Genomic DNA, 20,284 nt, shown 5'->3' with positions numbered 1-20,284 from the left:
CCGGCGCGGCCACCGCCTCCCGCGCACACACGGCCATGGCGGAGGTGAGTGAGCGGGCCGGGGGAGCCGGTCCCTGCCCCGCGCCCCCGGCCCCGGCGCCCGGGCTTGTCCGCCTTCGGGGCCGCAGGCGCGAAGACGCTCGCGCCGGGGCTCTGGGGCCGGGCCCGGGACGCTGCGCCCGCTCGGGGCCGAGGGCGCAGGGCTCCGTCGGCGGCCGCCCCCGGCCCGCCCCCCCCGCTGCCACATCGCGGGCTGCGCTGCGCATGCGCCGCCGCGGCGGGAGGGGCGGGCCGGGCCGGGCGGGCGGGGGTCGCGGCGCCCCCGGACCCTGCGTCCCGGTGCGGAGGGCGCTGCGGCGGGCGGCTCCCGGGCCAGCCTCCCGCCGTCCTCCGCCCCCGCCCTGGCGGCGTTTGCAAACTTTGCAGAGTGCAGTGGTCGCGCTGATGGGAGCTCCTTGCACCCCCGCGGCTTCTCGGGGCATCTCGGAGCCGCCCACCCGCTCAGACCCCAGGCGGGATTCGAACCCCTGACCTAGGGCGCCAGGGACGTCGGGGCCGGGGTCTCGCTTCAGAGTGAGACAGGCAGTCTCCAGGGCAGGAAGTTAATTCTCCAGCCTCGGATCCCCCATCTTCGAAGCAGGCCCAGGTCCTGTCCCCGATCCCGGTCCAGCGTGTATGTTGGGAGTCACAGTTTTACAGAGTTGAGGCTTTGGTGTGAGGGTTTTGGGGTCTGATGCTTGATCACTCTCATGAAGGTAAGAAAAGTACACAGGACTGTCTGGGATAAAAAAAGACAACTAATAGCTTTAGGTCAGGTCAAACCAGGAAAGAGAAAGTTTTGGTTTTCCAGTTTATAAGATGGCATGCACCTACAGTGCTCTGAGCTTATAGGGTCCCAGCAAGGGTGAAATGAAGTCACGGAGGTAAGGGGCCAGCCCTAAGGGGCCCATCAGTGCAACTCTAATGGCAAAATGGAACCCACACTGGGCCCTGGGGGGGCAGAAGTTAAGACTCACACCAACCAAGTCCACAGAGCGGCCCTCCTCTAGTGGGCAGGGGGCCCAGCACTGGATATCTGCTACAGGCTAGGCTGTGCGGAGGGTAGGTCTGGCTCTTCTCTCCCACCAGTTACCTTCTGCCTGGTGTTGCCACCAGAGAGGGTGTAGGCATCTCTGTGCGACGTCACCAGCTGGTTCCTGCCTTGTGTTGGGTGGCTGGGCCCAGAGGGTTCTTAGAGTACTCCTTCTCCTTCATTAGGGGGAATTTAGGGAAACTGAGGCCTCAAGGCGGTGGTGGCTGGCCTGCAGGCCAGAGGCAGAAGTCAAGTCTCCTGGCCCTGAGTCTGTGTGCGTGCCTTGCTCTGGGCGCAGGTGGCCTCCCCGGGGGCAGTGAAGTGGCAGCAAGTGCGTGGGGAAGGGGGGTGGGTCAGATTTGCCCTCAGCAGCCAGGGGCCAGTGCTCCCGCACCTGTCGTACAGTGGGGTGGTGTCCTGTTAGTGAGCTGGCTGGTGTCCTGAGATGAGGCTAGGCTCCAAGGGGCTGCAGTGGGCAGAGCAGACGGGTGGTCCTGAGGGCGCATCTGTCTGGTCAGAGGCACTGGTCAGTTAAGGGGCCAACAGGGCCAGAGTGTGGTGCCAGCTGAGTCTTGGGGCCATATCAGCCACAGCCAGCCTCTCCCAGGGACCTCTGGAGCCTCTTGGTCTGTGTGACCTCGAGCAGGTCACCGACCTCTCAGAGCCTCCATTTCCCCCCCTCAAGGATGGGCGTTGACGGTCGACCTTCCAGAGCTGCCAGGTCTCGCGAGATCCGGGTACAGTAGCTTGCTTGCGCGTGTCAGTTAAACCTTGTGAAATTGCTGATACTCAACTGTTTTTAACCAATAAAAATGGCGTTTTGTAGCCTAAGGGTAAGCCTAGGTCTGTGTTGGCTGCCTGATTGTTGTCAGGAGAATTACTGTTTAAGTGCCACAGGAGAACACGAGAGTGCTTTGTTCCTTCTCACGGAAACCAGATTAATCTTTTAGAAATCATCTTTCCCTCCTACTTAAAACCTTTCATCGTCCTGAAGTTAAAATGCAACTTCCCACCAAGACCTCCAGCTTTGTGGTTTGTCTCGCCTGGGCTTTTTTTGTTTTCTTGGCCTTTGGGGGTCGGGGGGTGGTGGGGACAGGCCCTGTCCGGAGACATCTACAGAGGCCTTCGTTCCCCTCCACCCCCCCATCGGGTAGGTTCTGTCCCATTTCCTCTGCACTGTACATGGACACTCGTTTGTTGTCTGTGTCCTTGGATAGACTGGTGGCCCCACATGGGTGGAGACAGGCAGGACCTGTTTGTTGGGGTGATGGCCGGGCGCCCAGTACCTGCTGCATCGACTGATGAGGTGTGGAATGTTGGGCCGCCCAGCGAGGCACCGAGCACCCTGGCTGGGCATGGGTGGTAGGATGGTCAGGATGACTCTTGGGAGGAGGGTGGTCCAGTTAAACATCTGTTGGTGTGTAATGAATCCCCTTAAGATTCAAGTGACTTAAAACACCCGCAGTTATTGTGTTATCCGTGGTTGGGAGGGTGAACAGAGCTCAGCGAGGTGGTTCTCACTTAAACACCCGCAGTCATTGTGTTCTCTTCTGTGGCTAGGAGGACGGATGGGGCTCAGTCAGGCAGTTCTCACTTAAACACCCGCAGTCATTGTGTTCTCTTCTGTGCCTGGGAGGGTGAACAGGGCTTAGCCAGGCAGTTCTCACTTAAACACCCGCAGTGATTGTGTTCTCTTCTGTGCCTGGGAGGGTGGACAGGGCTTAGCCAGGCAGTTCTCACTTAAACACCCGCAGTGATTGTGTTCTCTTCTGTGCCTGGGAGGGTGGACAGGGCTTAGCCAGGCAGTTCTCACTTAAACACCCGCAGTGATTGTGTTCTCTTCTGTGCCTGGGAGGGTGGACAGGGCTTAGCCAGGCAGTTCTCACTTAAACACCCGCAGTCATTGTGTTCTCTTCTGTGCCTGGGAGGGTGGACGGGGCTCAGACAGGCAGTTCTCACTTAAACACCAAACACCTGTAGTCATTGTGTTTTCCGTGATTTTGAGGGTGAACAGAGCTCAGCGAGGTGGTTCTCACTTAAACACCCGCAGTCATTGTGTCCTCTTCTGTGCCTGGGAGGGTGGACAGGGCTTAGCCAGGCAGTTCTCACTTAAACACCCGCAGTCATTGTGTTCTCTTCTGTGCCTGAGAGGGTGGACGGGGCTCAGCCAGGCAGCTCTCACTTAAACACCCGCAGTCATTGTGTTCTCTTCTGTGCCTGGGAGGGTGGACAGGGCTTAGCCAGGCAGTTCTCACTTAAACACCCGCAGTCATTGTGTTCTCTTCTGTGGCTAGGAGGGTGGACGGGGTTCAGCCAGGCAGCTCACACTTAAACACCCGCAGTCATTGTGTTCTCTTCTGTGCCTGGGAGGGTGGACGGGGCTCAGCCAGGCAGCTCTCACTTAAACACCCGCAGTCATTGTGTTCTCTTCTGTGGCTAGGAGGGTGGACGGGGCTCAGCCAGGCAGTTCTCACTTAAACACCCGCAGTCATTGCGTTTTCTACTATGGTTGGGAGGGTGGACGGGGCTCAGCCAGGCGGTTCTCATTTAAAACACTCTCAGTTGTTACTATTATCTTCTGTGGTTGTGAAGGTGGACAGGGCTCAGCCAGACGGTTCTCATTTAAACACCCACTGTCATTGTGTTCTCTTCTGTGGTTGTGAGGGTGGACGGGGCTCAGCCAGGCGGTTCTCACTTAAACACCCATAGTTGTTGTTATTCTGTGGTTGTGAGGGTGGACGGGGCTCAGCCAGGCGGTTCTCACTCAAGGCCCCTCACACAGCGCCGTCACTTAGTGGCTGGGCTGGAAGTTGCTGAGACTCTTCACTCACGTGTTTCCCATGTGCTGGCTGTTGACTCTGGCACTTGGCTGGAACCACAGCCGGGGCACCTACATGTGGCCTCTCCATGTGGCCTAGGCTTCCTGCCAGCATGGCGGCTGGGTCCCAGAGTAAGAATCAAGGGGCCTTGCTGTTCCTCTGCAGACGGGGCCTTGAGGTCAGAATCGGGGACCTGCTCCTGGTCACATGCAGCCAGGGAGCATGTAACGGCGTCTCCTGTATCCTTGCAAGTGTGTTTATGCCTGGCCCATGGCAGTACTCCTCTGCAGCCCTCAGCAGCTCCCCTTACTCGCCGTCCAGCTGGGGTCTCTCCCCGAGGTCCTAGGAATGGTGTTGACCAATGCGTGCCTGATTGCCACCCTCTCTCCACAGGCCTCCTCGGTGGGGAGGCAGGATCCTCGTGTGGCCACCTGCCTTTCCCACGGCCTGTGCCCTGTGGGGCCCGGCTTACAGACAGCAGCAGGTACCTTGCTCTGCCTCCCACCCCCACACTCCTGGGCCTTTTTCAGTTGTTGAAATAGATTCCCAGCTTGGACTGGCTCCCGGCGTGGGTGTGTGTGGCCCAAGCTGTGAAGTCTGCCTCCCTAGGAGCCCCAGACCTCCAGCAGAGGACCAGGGTGCTTGTGTCCTGGGGATCCTGCTGACTCAGCACATGGCCAGTCACTCGAGCAGGATGTGGGGGGGTGCTCGGTGATGGAGAATTGTGGGGAGGGGAAGGAGGTGGTGGGTACCTTGCACCTTCTCTGAGCCCTTTGCTCACTGGCAGGCACAGGCAGGTGAGGGGCTCATAGCAGGTTCCTTCACAGCCGTGTCCATGGGTTCTGCCGACCACCACTTCAGCCTCGTGGAGATTCTGTCGCAAAACTACGGTGTCCGGGAGGGGCGCGAGGCAGTGGCTGGGGGCCCACAGAAGCCTGAGGAGGAGCTGGAGAAGGACTTCATCTCCCAGGTACTCACGTGGATCCCCATGTGTGAGGGGCGGGGCCTAAAGATAAGTCCCCTAGCTGATCAGATTCTGCAGTGCCAAGAAGCACACATGTCTGGGAGCTGGAACTTGGTGGGGCTGGGACTCAGCCAGAAGGACACTGGGATGGACAGGACTCAGCCAGGACGACAGGGGGATGGACAGGACTCAGCCAGGATGACAGTGGGATGGATAGGACTCAGCCAGGACGACAGGAGGACGGACAGGACTCAGCAGGGACGACAGTGGGATGGACAGGACTCAGTGAGGACGACAGTGGGGTGGACGGGACTCAGTGAGGATGACAGTGGGGTGGACGGGACTCAGTGAGGACAAGAGTGGGACGGACGGGACTCAGCCGGGACGACAGTGGGATGGACAGTACTCAGCTGGGACGACGGGATGGACAATAGTCAGCCAGGACGACGGTAGGACAGACAGGACTCAGCCAGGACGAGGGTGGGACGGACGGGACTCAGTGAGGATGACAGTGGGATGGACAGGAGACTTGGTGAGGGTGACAGTGGGATGGACGGGACTCAGCCAGGAGGAGAGTGGGACGGACGGGACTCAGCCAGGACGGCAGTGGGACGGACGGGACTCAGCCAGGACGGCAGTGGGACGGACGGGACTCAAGCAGGGATGGGTGGGGACAGGCCAGGCCTGGTCTGTTCCACCTTCGTGGGGCTCTTGACACTGGGGGGCCTAGGCAGCAACTGGCTGCTCTCAGATGTTTTGGTCTCAGAACCTGTTTCTGCTCTTAGAGATGATAGAGCATCTCGGAGAGACGTAGCTTCCGTGGATCGTAGCCATCGGTGTTTACCATTTTAAAAATTAGGTCAGAGACATTTTAAAGATACATAGTTACTAATTCACTTAAACATAACTCTAGTAATCTCATCCCATGTTAATAGAAATAAGTTTTGTAAAAATGAAGCATGTTTTACAAAATATAAAACGTTCAGGTAGAAGAGTGGCATTCCGTTATACGCCTGAGGTGTTTTTGAAGGCGGAAGCAGATACGGAGGTGCTCTTGTTTATTAAGCCAGAAATCAGTCTGTCGTTTTGGTTGGAGTATAACCCTCACACAGATCAATCGCTGGAAGAGGAAGGCGTATCTAGCAGCCTTCTCAGATAATCGTGGATATTCCTTGATGTTGTTGTTAGGTGCCGTCCAGTTGGTTCTGACTTACAGCGACCCTGTGTACAACACAGCAAAACACCGCCCCGTCTTGTGCCATCCTCACAGTCATCATTATGCTTGAGCCCCTTGTTGCAGCCACTGCGTCCATCCATCTCGTTGAGGGTCTTCCTCTTTCCCGCTGGCCCTCTACTTTACCAAGCATGAAGTCCTTCTCCAGGGACTGATCCGTTCTGACAACATGTCCAAAGCATGGAAGACGCAGTCTCGCCATCCTCGCTTCTAGGGAGCACTGTGGTTGTACTTCTTCCAAGACAGATTTGTTCATTCTTTTGGCAGTCCATGGTATATTCAGTATTCTCTTCCAACAGCACAATTAAAAGGCATCAGTTTTCCTTCAGTCTTCTTTATTCACTGTCGAGCTTTTGCATATGAGGTGATGGAAAACACTAGGCTTGGGTCAGGCTCACCTTAGTCTTCAAAGCGGCATCTTTGCTTTTTAACACTTTAAAGAGGTCTTTTGCAGCAGATTTGCCCAGTGCAGTGATTTCTTGACTGCTGCTTCCAGGGGCGTTGATTATGGATCCAAATAAAACGAAATCCTTGACAACTTCAATCTTTTCTCCGTTTATCATGATGTTGCTTGTTGGTCCAGTTGTGGGGATTTTTGTTTTCTTTATGTTGAGGTGTAATCCATACTGAAGGCCGTGGTCTTTGATCTTCATCAGTAAGTGCTTCAAGTCCTCTTCACTTTCAGCAAGCAAGGTTGTGTCATCTGCATAACGCAGGTGGTTAATGAGTCTTCCTCCAATCCTGATGCCCGGTCTTCTTCATATAGTCTGGCTTCTCAGATTATACAGATGGAATAAGCATGTTGAAAGGATACAACCCTAACACACGCTTTTCCTGATTTTAAACTATGTGGTATCCCCTTGTTCTGTTCAAACAACTGCCTCTTGGTCTAAGTACAGGTTCCTCATGAGCACAATTAAGTGTTCTGGAATTCCCATTCTCTGCATTGTTACTGGTAACTTGTTATGATCCACACAGTGGAATGCCTTTGCGAGGTCAGTAAGATACAAGTGAACACCTTTCTGGTATTTTCTCCTTTCAGCCAAGGTCTATCGGACATCTGCAGTGATATCCCTCATTTGACGTCCTCTTTTGAATTCGACTTGAATTCCTGTCAGTGTAATGCTACAGTCGCTTCTGAATTATCTTCAGCAGAACTTTACTTGGATGTGATATTAATGATACTGTTAGTTTCTGCTTTGTTTTGGGTCACCTTTCTTTGGAATGGGCACAAATATGGGTCTCTTCCAGTCAGTTGGCCTAGCTGCCAAATTTCTTTTTTTTGTTGTTGTGCTTTAAGTGAAAGTTTACAAATCACCTCAGTCTCTCGTATAAAATTTATATACACCTTGCTATATACTCCTAGTTGCTCACCCCCTAATGAGACAGCACACTCCTTCCCTCCGCTCTCTCTTTTCATGTCCATTCGGCCAGCTTCTGACACCCTCTGCCCTCTCATTTTCCTCCAGACAGGAGATGCCAACATAGTCTCATGTGTCTACTTGATCCAAGAAGCTCACTCTTTACCAGTATCATTTCCTATCTCCTAGTCCAGTCCAATCCCTGTCTGAAGAGTTCGCTTTGGGAACTGCTCCTGTCTTGGGCTAACAGAAGGTCTGAGGACCATGACCTCTGGTGTCCTTCTAGCCTCAGTCAGACCATTAACTCTGGTCTTTTTACGAGAATTTGAGGCCTGCATCCCACTGCTCTCCTGCTCCCTCAGGGGTTCTCTGTTGTGTGAGAATTTGAGGCCTGCATCCCACTGCTCTCCTGCTCCCTCAGGGGTTCTCCGTTGTGTTCCCTGTCAGGGCGGTCATCAGTTGTAGCTGGGCACCATCTGGTTCTTCTGGTCTCAGGATGATGTAGTCTCTGGTTTATGTGGCCCTTTCTGATTTTTAGGCTCATAATTACCTTGTGTCTTTGGTGTTCTTTATTCTCCTTTGCTCCAGGTGGGTTGAGACCAATTGATGCATCTTAGATGGCTGCTTGCTAGCGTTGAAGACCCCAGACGCCGCTATCCAAAGTGGGATGCAGAATGTTTTCTTAATAGATTTTATTATGCCAGTTCACTTAGATGTCCCCTGAAACCATGGTCCCCAGATCCCCATCCCTGCTACGCTGGCCTTCGAAGTATTCAGTTTATTCAGGAAACTTCTTAGCTTTTGGTTTAGCCCAGTTGTGCTGACCTCTCTTGTATTGTCTTTCCCTTCATCTAAAATAGTTGTCATTTTCTATGTAATTAGTGCAAACTCCTCTCTCTCCTTCCCCGTTCTTGTAACTACCAAAGAATATTCTCTGTTTAAATTATTTCCTGAGGTCTTATGATAATGGTCTTATACAGTATTTGTCCTTTTGCAGCTGACTAATTTCACTCAGCATGATGCCTTCCAGATTCCTCCATGTTATGAAATGTTTCACGGATTCATCATTGTTCTTTATCGATGTGTGGTATTCCATTGTTTGAATAAACCATTAATCTGTTGATGGGCACACTGGCTGCCTCCTCCACTTCGCTATTGACTGCCAGATTTCTGAACGTAGACGAGTGAGCACCTACAGCGCTGCATCTGTTTGTTGAAACATCTCAACTGGTATTCTGTCAATTCCTGGAGCCTTGTTTTTTGCCAGTGCCTTCAGTGCAGCTTGGACTTCTTCCTTCAGTACCGTCGGTTCTTGATCATATGCTCCCTCCCGAAGTGGTTGAACGTTGACCAGTTCTTACTGGTATGGTGCCTGTGTGTTCCTTCCATCTTCTTTTAATACTAAGTTATTCAGTGTTTTGCCCACAGGCTCCTGCAATATTGCAACTTGAGGCTTGAATTTTTTTTTCCAGTTCTTTCAACTTGAAAAACGCTGAGCACGTTCTTCCTTTTGCTTTTCCAACTCCAGGTTTTTGCACATAATCTTAAGATACTTTGCTACCAGCGCATTGGATTTCGGCAGGTGATGTTTTTGTAAAGGTAGCTGCAGAGTGAAACCTCCAGCTGGTGGTGTAGCGGTCTAGCGTGTGAACTGTCTGCACTGTAACCACCCTGCTTGTGTGCGGTAGAGGCTTTATACATGCCTCCCCGTCGTCACACGGGAGATGAAACAGGTTTCTGTGAAATCAGTGACTTTATCAAGGATTTTCTTAAGTGATGTTGGAGTTTGTTAACTGAATGGAGGTGGTCCAGTGCCTGCCCCAGTTGGTGCTGTGTGCTGTCGTCTCATGGCGCTGCTGCAGGCAGGGCTGTGTCAGCACAGTGCAGGGTGGTATAACATCTGAGCGTTACTGGGAACGTGGTTTTCTGTTGGGGGTCCCTGAAAAGGCCTCAGGGAACCCAGGCGTCCTTGGGTCATAGTTTGGGAATCGTGTTAGACAGCTCCTTCAAAGAGGTACAGAGTCAGGAGCTGTGGTAGGCGTACAGGATGTCTTCTCTAAGGCCTGTGAAAGAATAAAGGGGCAGCTTGATTTAAGTTGGGGGTAAGGGGTGCCACCCTGAGCACAGACTGGGAGCAGGTGAGTGGTTTTCCCCGTGGACTTGACCCCCAGGGTGAGGGAGGGCAGATGTGGGGTGGAGGGCAGACAGCGCTGACACACTGAGAATAGCAGGGCATGTCCAGGGGAGTGGCCAACAGTGGCCCCAGGCTTGGGATGGCTGGAGGGCTCTAGCCTCAGGGAGGGTTATATGTGGGTGGAAGTTTACACATGGGTGGAGGAGTGGAGGGTTACACACGGGTGGAGGGTTACACGCGGGTGGAGAAGTGGCACTGGAGAGGAAGGTAATGGTGTTCTTGTTTCTTCCGTTCCAGTGATTAAATTTCTTACTTTATTTCTTGTTGCATTGCATTGGCTGAAGCTTCAACATGGTGTTGGGTAGCGACGGTGTTGTTGAGGTTCATTTTGTTGCCGGTTGGAGCAGGGACTGCTCCAGCGTCTTGATACCCACCAGTCTGTGTGTGACAGCTTGCCTGTTACGCTGAGGAAGCATCGGTCTCTTCATTTCATTTTCCTTTCTAACTAGGAGTGGGTGCTGGATTTTATCAGATGCCTCTTTCACATATGTCAACATGATCTCATGTTTTTTGTCTCTGATATCCTATGTGGTGGGCTGTATAGTGGAGTTCTGGGTCCCTAGCCATCCTTGCATTCCTGGTGTTAGGCCCAAGTGAGCTGGCATTTCGAGGTGGGCAGTGTGGGTGGAGGCCAGTGCAGTCTCCTCAGCCAGTGGCTGGGGACTGGACAAACAGCTGGTCTCGGTCAGGCGTCCCCTCTGCACCACTCCTGGGGGTTGTAACGGAGTCATTGGGCCAGGGGTGGTTAGAAGTGAGGCTGCCACATGGGATCACCACGGATTTTGGTCATGTGGTCCTGGGCGGAGAGCCTGAGAAACCCCTGACGGAGTCCTGCCCTCCCAGAGCAGTGACATGCCCCTCGACGAGCTGCTGGCACTCTACGGCTATGAGGCCTCGGACCCCGTGTCGGAGCAGGAGAGTGAGGGCACTGATGCCACACCCCCCCTCCTGGACATGACTTTGGACAAGGTGAGGAAGGGCAGAGCCAGTTGGGGCGTGGGCTGCTGGAAAATTCTGTTGCGCTGGGAGGTCAACCCTGCGAGTTGACGTGGCGTCCACAAGTCCCGAGGTCTTGTTGCCGCTTGCTCTCTCTCTCCGTCCCTACCTGGCCCCCACCCTGGTCCCCAGGCCCCGCCCTTGTCCCCGCCCCCCACCCTGGTGCCGAGCGCCCACCCTGGCCCCTGGCCTCATCCAGGTGCCCGGCACCCACCCTGGTCCCTGGTCCCTGACTCCCGCCCTGGTCCCTGGCCCCTGCCCTGGTCCCCGTCCCCCGCCCTGGTCCCCGGCCCCCACCCCAGTGCCCGGCCCCCACCGCAGTGCCTGGGGCCCACCCTGGTCCCCGGCCTGCTCCCTCCGGCCTCTGAGAGGGAGAGTTCACAGAGGACTGCGTGCCCCTCCTGTCAGCCCCTGTGTACATCTCAGGACAAGGTGGTGGCTGGCACATCGTCATTACTATTACTGGTGTTATCTTGAGGTTCTTAGACCCTAGAGACATTCTTTACCTTTTTGTTGTTAAAAGGAGCAAATAGCGAAGGATCTGCTTTCAGGAGAAGAGGAAGAGACGCAGTCGTCTGCTGACGACCTCACCCCATCCGTGACCTCACACGCAGCCTCAGCCCTGTTCCCCAACCAGAGCGGATGTAGGTGCCACCTCCACCTTGTGGGGGGACCCCAGGCTGGCAGGGGCAGGGGTTGCATCCTGGAGGTGGTGTTCCCCACCTGATCCTGGCTGTGAGCCGAGCCTCTCGGGTGAGGGGATGGGTTGGCTCCTACAGCTGAGGTTGCAGAGGGTCCGGGGAGTGTCCAGAGCCCACCCTCTTCCCCTGCCCTGCATGCACCGTACCACCCCGAGTTGGCAGGCTTTTCCTGGCAGCAGGAGGCGCCCCAGCGGGGGGCGTTCAGGGCCGGTGGCTTAGCACTCAGCGGGAGAAGGCTCCTCTGCTGTGAGGGCTGCGCGGGAGCTCCCATCTCACTGCCCAGCTGGGGTTATGTGCTGGTGCACACACAGCTGTCGGCCAGGCGGTCGGTGGGCCAGGCCTGGGCCGCGCTGGTTGTCAGGGAAGGGGCTGTGGTGTGGGGTCAGGTGGGTTGAGTAGGGCTGGGACGTGAGTCCCCAGAGCAGTACAGAGGGGTTGTTACCCTGAGAAAGAATGTAGAAGCACATGTGGGGTCTGCTAAAGCTGGGGGCACACGGTCAGTTAATTCTGGGGGAAGAAGGGGAGCCTGGGTTTGGCTTGCCTGGGGCAATACCTTCCTGATCTCCGCTTTCCCAACAGCCCGCTTCCTGGCCAGCGGAGACAAAGAGCCCAGCTCCCCCGCTTCCTCCGACACTGAGGAGGATCCTCTCCCTGCCAACAAATGTAAGAAGGTGCGTGGTCTTGGGCAAGGGGCCATGGGCAGGGGAACAGCTCTCCCTGCCAACAAACATGAAAAGGTGCGTGGCCGTGGGTGGGGGCGGTGGGCAGGGGGCAGCTCCTCCTCCCAAGAAATGTAAGATGGTGCATGGTCGTGCACAGAGGGCCATGGACAAGGGGCCGTAGGTGGGGGGCAGCTCTTCCTGCCAACAAATATAAGAGGGTGCTTGACCAAGGATGGGGGGCCATGGGTGGCTCTTCCTGTCAACAGGTGTAAGAAGGCACGTGGCCATGGGTGGGGGCTGCCCAACCAGTAACCACCCTGGTGCTGTGCCTGGTCGTGAGAGGTGGGCCAGGAGCCACCTGGACCCTGAGCCCCATTGCTGACCTGTCTGCTCCCTGGAAACCGGAACTTGGAAGGCCTGCCCCTTGGCCTGTGGACACCCGAGATGCTGTCCTGGCTGCTTCTGGGCCAGGCGTCCTCAGCCAGCTCTGCCCTGCTTGTCATTACCTGCTTCATGGCACAAAGGTGGCCTGGCCTCCTCTCCTGACCCTCACCTTTGCCTTCACAGGAGATCATGGTGGGGCCTCAGTTCCAAGCTGACCTCAGCAGCCTTCATTTGAGCAGACCCAGCGAGAAGAGTAAGTGGGCCTGGGCCTGGGATGCCCCGTTCCACCCAGATAGCCACTGTTTCAGTGTTCGCCTCATTCTACCCAGACAGCTACCGTTCCAGCCTCATTCCACCCAAACAGCCACCATTTCAGTGTTTTCTTGGGCCAGTGTGCTGGTGATGAGTTCTTTGGTTTTTTTTTTTTGTCTGAAAAAGCTTTGATTTCATTTTCATTTTTTGGAGATTATGTTCACTGGTTTGGCAGGTTTTTTTTTCTTTTAATGGTTTCATTCCATTGTTCCTGGGTTCTGTTGTTTGTATAAAAAAGTAAGGTGTCCAATCAGCTGTGCCTTTGGAGGTGTGCCTTTTTCTCAGAAAAAAGGTGCTCATGAGGTGGTTTTCTTCATTTAGTCTTCAGCAGTTTGGCTATGGTGTGCGTGGGTGTGGTTCTCTTGTGCTTGTCCTGGGTTCCTTGGTTCTCTGTGAATGTTCTTCGTCAATTAATGGAGACTTCTCAGCCATCGCTGTGTTGTTTCTGCCTCTTTCCTTGTCTTGCCCTCGGATTCGACTATACATATGCTGGGTTGTTTGACCATTGTATGTGTCTCCTAAACTACGTTCTTTCCATTCTTTTTTCTTTAGACCTCAGTTTGGATTCTTTACTGAACCCTTTTCAGTTTCACTGATCTTGTTTTGTGTGTTCTGCTGTGGAACGTAAGCAGTGGATCACAAAGTCAGATGCTGTATTTTCCAGCTCTAGAATATCTGTTTGATTTTTTATAGAGATTCCAGTTCTCCATCGAAATTCTGCTTTTCATCAGTTTTGGCCATCCTTCTCTGTGCTTGTTAACAGCTCAGTCACAGTTACCTTTAGGTCCTTGTCTGCTGACACTGACAGCTGGAGGTTGGTGGGTCTGCTTCTGTTGCCGGCACCCTGTTGCTCCCATCTTCCTGCCTCTGAGCGCTGGGTGTTTTTCTAGGACACCAAAGCCCCAGCTGGAGGTTGGTGGGTCAGCTTCTGTTGCCGGCACCCTGTCTCTCCCATCTTCTGCCTCTGAGTGCTGGGTGTGTTTCTAGGACACCAAGGCCCCAGCTGGAGGTTGGTGGGTCTGCTTCTGTTGCCGGCACCCTGTCTCTCCCATCTTCTGCCTCTGAGTGCTGGGTGTGTTTCTAGGACACCAAGGCCCCAGCTGGAGGTTGGTGGGTCTACTTCTGTTGCCGGCACCCTGTCTCTCCCATCTTCTGCCTCTGAGTGCTGGGTGTGTTTCTAGGACACCAAGGCCCCAGCTGGAGGTTGGTGGGTCTGCTTCTGTTGCCGGCACCCTGTCTCTCCCATCTTCTGCCTCTGAGTGCTGGGTGTGTTTCTGGGACACCAAGGCCCCAAGTGGTGTTGCTTCTCTTCTCTTGAGGCTGAGCACCTGGTTGGGCTGACTTGGCAGTGGCTATGGAGGTGGGAGGGTGGCCCTGTCCATGTGGGCCAAGTGCCAGCCATGTCTTGGGTGAGGGGTGGGGAGGAGAAGGAGAAGCTTCCTTCCCTGGCAGCTGGGATTGAATCTGCTGGCTATCCAGCTAGACCCTGTTCCCAAAGTCTAGGGGACTCTGCAGGGCCCAGCCCAGGTCAGGGGCCTGCTCTGCTCACCCCTGGGTGGGCAGATGGCTTTCTGGGGTGCTCAGCGGGCTGAAGCTAGAGTCAGGGAGGCGAGCTGCCCAGATAACCGTCTGCATCCAAACTCCACCTCTTTTTCTCAGCTTCCTCAGTGCCTCAACTGTCCCCATTGAGCCTGAGGTGACAGATTTGTGATTGTTATGACATGTAAATCAGAACAGCCGGTCATGGACATGCCACCCTGACACAAACTGTCTGCCTGTGGTCCCCACAGTGGGCCGCATGGACTCCAGGACCAACCGTGCCCAGCGTCTGGGCCCCTTGCACTGCAGCCCTACCTGAGCTGGATGTCTTTGGCTGTGTTGGCTCAGCGCCAGGCTAGCCTGGGCACCCTCGTCTCATTGAGCTGAGCCCAGGAGGAGGGTGGCGTGGGGGCCCAGAGGCACCGGTGCTGGGTGTGTGTGTAAAGTAGCACCTTTCCCTGTCTGCCCAGGCAGGGGATTTGGGGTCAGCAGGAGGGAGTGTGTGCCCGGACTGGGTGTGAGTTCACGGTGTGACCTTCCCCTGCCCCTCTGCCCCCTGCAGTCTATGAGAATGAAGACCAGCTGCTCTGGGATCCCCACGTCCTGCCTGAGAGGGAGGTGGAGGAGTTTCTGTACCGCGCCGTGAAGCGGAGGTGGGACGAGGCAGCCGGGCCCCAGCTCCCGGACGGGGAAGCAGTGAAGGACAGCGAGCAGGTGGGGGCTGGTTGGGCAGCAGAGATGGGCATGGGGACTGGAATAGCCAACAGGGCGTGATGGGGCACCTGCTTTGAGCTCCAGCTGGCGTGGCCCCTGTGGCCCCACCCCCACGGTCACTGCCCAGGACAGTGTGTGAGCCCCACATGTCCCCACCCCCACGGTCACTGCCCAGGACAGTGTGTGAGCCCCACATGTCCCCATCCCCATGGTCACTGCCCAGGACAGTGTGTGAGCCCCACATGTCCCCACCCCCACGGTCACTGCCCAGGACAGTGTGTGAGCCCCACATGTCCCCACCCCCACGGTCACTGCCCAGGACAGTGTGTGAGCCCCACATGTCCCCATCCCCATGGTCACTGCCCAGGACAGTGTGTGAGCCCCACATGTCCCCACCCCCATGGTCACTGCCCAGGACAGTGTGTGAGCCCCACATGTCCCCATCCCCATGGTCACTGTCCAGGATGGCTGTATGAGCCCCCAATGTCCCCATCTCCGTGGTCACTGTCCAGGACAGCGTGTGAGCCCCCAATGTCTCCACCCCCACGGTCACTGTCCAGGATGGCTGTATGAGCCCCCAATGTCCCCATCTCCGTGGTCACTGTCCAGGATGGTGTGTGAGCCCCTAGTGTCCCCATCCCTGTGGTCACTGCCCAGGACAGTGTGTGAGCCCCCAGTGTCCCCACCCCCGCGGTCACTGCCCGGGATGGCGTGTGAGCCCCCAGTGTCCCCACCCCCGCGGTCACTGCCCGGGATGGTGTGTGAGCCCCCAGTGTCCCCACCCCCGCGGTCACTGTCCGGGATGGTGTGTGAGCCCCCAGTGTCCCCACCCCCGCGGTCACTGTCCAGGATGGTGTGTGAGCCCCCAGTGTCCCCACCCCCGCGGTCACTGTCCGGGATGGTGTGTGAGCCCCCAGTGTCCCCACCCCCGCGGTCACTGTCCGGGATGGTGTGTGAGCCCCCAGTGTCCCCACCCCCGCGGTCACTGCCCGGGATGGTGTGTGAGCCCCCAGTGTCCCCACCCCCGCGGTCACTGTCCGGGATGGTGTGTGAGCCCCCAGTGTCCCCACCCCCGCGGTCACTGTCCGGGATGGTGTGTGAGCCCCCAGTGTCCCCACCCCCACGGTCACTGTCCGGGATGGTGTGTGAGCCCCCAGTGTCCCCACCCCCACGGTCACTGTCCGGGATGGTGTGTGAGCCCCCAGTGTCCCCACCCCCGCGGTCACTGCCCGGGATGGTGTGTGAGCCCCCAGTGTCCCCACCCCCGCGGTCACTGTCCGGGATGGTGTGTGAGCCCCCAGTGTCCCCACCCCCGCGGTCACTGCCCGGGATGGCATGTGAGCCCCCAGTGTCCCCACCCCCGCGGTCACTGCCCGGGATGGTGTGTGAGCCCCCAGTGTCCCCACCCCCGCGGTCACTGTCCAGGATGGTGTGTGAGCCCCCAGTGTCCCCACCCCCGCGGTCACTGCCCAGGATGATGTGTGAGCCCCCAGTGTCCCCACCCCCGCGGTCACTGTCCAGGATGGTGTGTGAGCCCCCAGTGTCCCCACCCCCGCGGTCACTGTCCAGGATGGCGTGTGAGCCCCCAGTGTCCTTCCCAGGGTGGAGGCTGGTGAGCGTCACTGCTGCCACTGGGCAGTGACGAGCCTGCCGACCCCCAGGCACTGTATGAGCTGGTACGGTGCAGCTTCAACGCGGAGGAGGCCCTGCGGAGACTGCGCTTCAACGTGAAAGTGATCCGAGGTGGGCATGGCGCCTCACCCCATCTCCCCAACCCTGAGCCCCCACATTGGCCCCACCAGGCTGTCCCCATGCAGGCCCCCTTAAGCCAGTTACCCCCATACCAACCCCTGTACCCAGGTCTCTCTATGCTGGGCTCCCCCAGTGGTTCCCCCCTGCTCCCCCAATGGTTCCCCCCTGCTCCCCCAACCCCGTGTCAGTTCCCTTCATACCAGGCCCCACCGGGCTTCCTCCACTCCAGCCCCCGACCCAGCTCCCCCTGACACTGGGCTGCCCACCCCCACACACTGGCCATCCCATGTTGTTCCCCCCCTCCAGCTTTCCCCACACTGTCCCCCCCACATTGGTTCCTTCCTACTAGCTCCCCCTATTCTGGCTCCACCAGTGCCAGCCCTCCACGCCATCTTCCCTCTCTGGGCTTTTTCACACATTGGCCCCCTACACGAGTTCCCCCCACTGACTGCCCCCCACACCAGCCCCCGCCCCATCCACCACTCTGACTGCCCCCACACCAGCCCCCACACTATCCCCGTCTCACTGCCCCCATACCAGCCCCCATGCCGTCCCCTGTTCTGATTGCCCCACCAGCACCCTGCCGTCCCCTGCTCTGACTGCCCTGACACCAGCCCCCCACTGTCCCCATCTCACTGCCCCCGCACCAGCACCCTGCCGTCCCCTGCTCTGACTGCCCTAACACCAGCCCCCCTCTCTCCCCATCTAACTGCCCCCACACCAGCACCCTGCCGTCCCCCGCTCCGACTGCCCCCACACCAGCACCCTGCCGTCCCCCGCTCTGACTGCCCCCACACCAGCGCCCTGCCGTCCACTGCTCTGACTGTCCCCACACCAGCCCTCCGCTGTCCCTCGACTGCCCCGTTGCAGATGGGCTGTGCGCCTGGAGCGAAGAGGAGTGCCGGAACTTCGAGCACGGCTTCCGTGTGCACGGGAAGAACTTCCACCTGATCCAGGCCAACAAGGTGGGGACAGTGGGGGCGCCGGGCAGGGAGCGAGGACAGCGGAGGGGCTGCAGTCGGAGGGCTGGGCCCAGGTGACGCCCACGGGCTTGCATGGCCAGGTGCGCACGCGGTCGGTCGGTGAGTGCGTGGAGTACTACTACCTGTGGAAGAAGTCGGAGCGCTTCGACTACTTCACCCAGCAGACGCGCCTGGGCCGGAGGAAATGCGTCTCTTCTGGGACCACGTGTGTGCTGCCCTACCTCCGGCCCCCGCTCTGGCAGCCCAGGCCCTGCACCCCCTCCCCACCCGGCCGCCCTGCCCCTGCCCCCCCTGCCCATCTGCCCTGCCCCTGCCCCCCCGCTCTTCCCCACCCGGCTGCCCTACCCCTGTCCCCCCGCCCATCTGCCCTGCCTCTGCTCCCCTGCCCATCCGCCCTGCCCCTGCCCCCGCTTCCCCACCTGGCCCTGACCCCCTGCCCCTCCCCACCCAGACACCGTGCTGCACGCTTCTGCATGGCCGTTCCCCAGCCCCTTCTCCGCCCAGCCCCTGCACAGCTCCCCACATGGTCCCTGCACAGCCCCGCCCCACCCCTATCACGGGCGGTCCTATATGACTGCCTCTCAGGGTGTCCTCCCCTCACAGGGACACAGACCAGGATCTGGATGGTAGTGACCCTGATGGCCCCAGCCGCCCCCGCCCCTCACCACCCCTTCCCTCCACCGCCAACGGCTTGGGCCCTGAGCAGAGTGCCCTAGGGGGACTGTGTACAGGTGAGGATTTGTCTGCTGGCTGGCTGTGCCCCCCGACTTGGCTGTGCCTATGGCCCTGGGCCTGTGGCCTTGCTCTCAGCTGTCTTTCCCCCCACAGAACCGCTGAGTGCGGACGGGACCACCCATGGTCTCAGCAACCTTGGAGAGCCCGGAGCGGGTGGCCTCCTGACCTCGGAGCCAGGTCCCTGCGCCTTCCAGCTGCTGGACAAGCCCCAGGTTGGGCCCCTGCCCCAGCGGCCCCCGCCCCTGGCCGACCCAGCCTTCTACCCCCCAGCCTCGGCCGTCCTGGAGCCCGGCGTCCGCCCACGACTAGCAGTGGACTTGGCACTGCCTGGGGCCCTTCCTGAGGAGCTGCCCCTCATCTCCAGCCACGTGGGTCTGGACAAGGACCACACGGAGGCCGTGGCCCCTGCTCAGGTGGCCTTGTCAGTTGCGGAGTTTGGACTCATTGGCATCGGGGATGTGAACCCCTTCCTGGCCGCCCGCCCAGCACCTGGGCTGCATGCGGAGCCCTTGTCACAGTGAGTGCTGCCCTCTGCGGCCCATGCCCCCGTGGGTGTGCCTCATGCCCTTTCTCTGTGTCCCAGCTTCCAGGGTGGGCCGTGGAGAGGCACAGAGGGTTTGCCTGTGGCCCACTCTTTGAGCAGGCTGACAGGGCTGTGACTCTGCATTCATGCTCTAGTTTGAATTCAATTAGTTTAAGTTTTTGGCTAATACACTCATTTGGCTCAAAACTCAGAAAGGTATCAGTAGGGCTGGCCCCAGGCTCCCGCCACCCGGCTCCCCGAACAGTTGTCTCCAGGTGGGCAGCGCCCTCAACCTCCTTTGGTGTCCTTTCTGCAGTTGTAACGTGATGACCTGTTGATTCCCGACGCCTGGCGGCTCACGGCCCTGCAGCCACCACGAACCTTCCCTGGATTGGGGCTGCCGCCCCGGCCCACCCGTCTGTCTTCCCGACCCCTTCCAGCAGGCTCTGCTTCAGGGTGTGTTGGGGATGGCTCGAGGGGATAGGGCTGTGGCCTGCGTATCCTGGATCCCGGCTGCCTGGTGGTGCCCCTGCAGCCAGTACACTCCTCAGACTCCACTGGGGCCTTCGCCAGCAGAGGGACCGTCCTGCCCCGGGAGACAGCCACTGCTCCGCCGCCACCAGCAGCCCCGCGGGCACCCGCGGCCGGCTCTGTCTCCCACACCGCCGCGGGGCCGGGTGGGCAGCTGCTACTCAGTGCCAAACCGTGGGGCATGGAGCCATATACCTCGCTGTCCCACCCCATACCCACCTGCTCTCCACTTCAGGAAAAGCCGCACTTTACTCCCACTGCCGCCTCCTCTCAGTCCCTAGCGCCCCTCAGTCTGGAGGGGCCCTCAGCAAACTTGGTGTGGGTGTGAGGAGCCGGGGCTTTAGGCCCCTTTCTTCGCCCCTCCCCGACACTACCAGGGGGGCTGGCACTACCCACTCCCCTCCTGGTGTCTCCTTTCTGTTGGACCCCCCGCCCCAGCGTGATGGCTGAGGTCTTTGTCCTCACCATCCCATCCCCTGGTTTTATTTATGTCTCTGTTCACACGTTGGAGTGGGGTGTTCTGGGGTGGGCGCCCAGCCTCCAGGGTCATCAAGGGTTTCTGTTTGAGCCCCTTCCTCAGAGTCAGACTTGACCCCCCCACCAAGGACCACACTGTGAAGTGATGACAACTGCCTTGAACCCCCGCTGTTTTATTTATTAAACTTGAATCAAATCCCAGTGGTGTCTCATGTGGACGGGAAGGGGCAGGGCAAGTGGGGCCTGGTGGGAGGGGGTCGGTGCTGAACTGCAGGCTAACATTCACAGGGTCCCAGTGCTCCTAGGGTTGCAGGGAGTGGCGCCTCTGGGTA

The 20,284-nt window shown here is 58.0% G+C and overlaps 1 protein-coding gene across 3 annotated transcripts; it reads left to right on the top strand.

Annotated features, from left to right (window-relative positions):
• Window positions 1-10: 10 nt before the first annotated feature.
• On the top strand, window positions 11-20,153 carry MIER2 (MIER family member 2). 3 transcript variants are annotated; one of them, XM_064280021.1, is made up of 14 exons: window positions 11-44; window positions 4,284-4,374; window positions 4,718-4,860; window positions 10,487-10,612; window positions 11,163-11,283; window positions 11,920-12,011; window positions 12,570-12,639; window positions 14,800-14,951; window positions 16,613-16,694; window positions 17,574-17,668; window positions 17,767-17,891; window positions 18,290-18,417; window positions 18,515-18,938; window positions 19,261-20,153. In XM_064280021.1, the coding sequence occupies exons 1-14, from the start codon at window positions 36-38 to the stop codon at window positions 19,280-19,282; spliced, it is 1,680 nt and encodes a 559-aa protein (XP_064136091.1). In that variant the 5' UTR covers window positions 11-35; the 3' UTR covers window positions 19,283-20,153. The 3 variants fall into 3 exon arrangements, with proteins under 3 accessions (XP_064136091.1, XP_064136090.1, XP_064136089.1); XM_064280020.1 differs by lacking the exon at window positions 11-44 and adding an exon at window positions 401-1,808; XM_064280019.1 differs by lacking the exon at window positions 11-44 and having other exon boundaries at window positions 401-4,374.
• The last annotated feature ends 131 nt before the right edge of the window (window positions 20,154-20,284 follow it).

The sequence above is a fragment of the Loxodonta africana genome, chromosome 3 (assembly GCF_030014295.1).
Source record: "Loxodonta africana isolate mLoxAfr1 chromosome 3, mLoxAfr1.hap2, whole genome shotgun sequence".
NCBI lineage: Eukaryota > Metazoa > Chordata > Mammalia > Proboscidea > Elephantidae > Loxodonta > Loxodonta africana.
Note: the sequence above shows the minus strand (reverse complement) of the source record. Positions and strands in the feature narration are given on the sequence as shown.

Excerpts from the sequence above, each read along its gene's own strand:
- MIER2 (XM_064280019.1), top strand. The coding sequence starts at position 4,161 with ATGGCAGTACTCCTCTGCAGCCCTCAGCAGCTCCCCTTACTCGCCGTC. Across the intron at positions 10,613-11,162 it reads TGGACATGACTTTGGACAAG|GAGCAAATAGCGAAGGATCT; the intron begins GTGAGGAAGGGC and ends TGTTGTTAAAAG. Across the intron at positions 18,939-19,260 it reads CATGCGGAGCCCTTGTCACA|TTGTAACGTGATGACCTGTT; the intron begins GTGAGTGCTGCC and ends TCCTTTCTGCAG.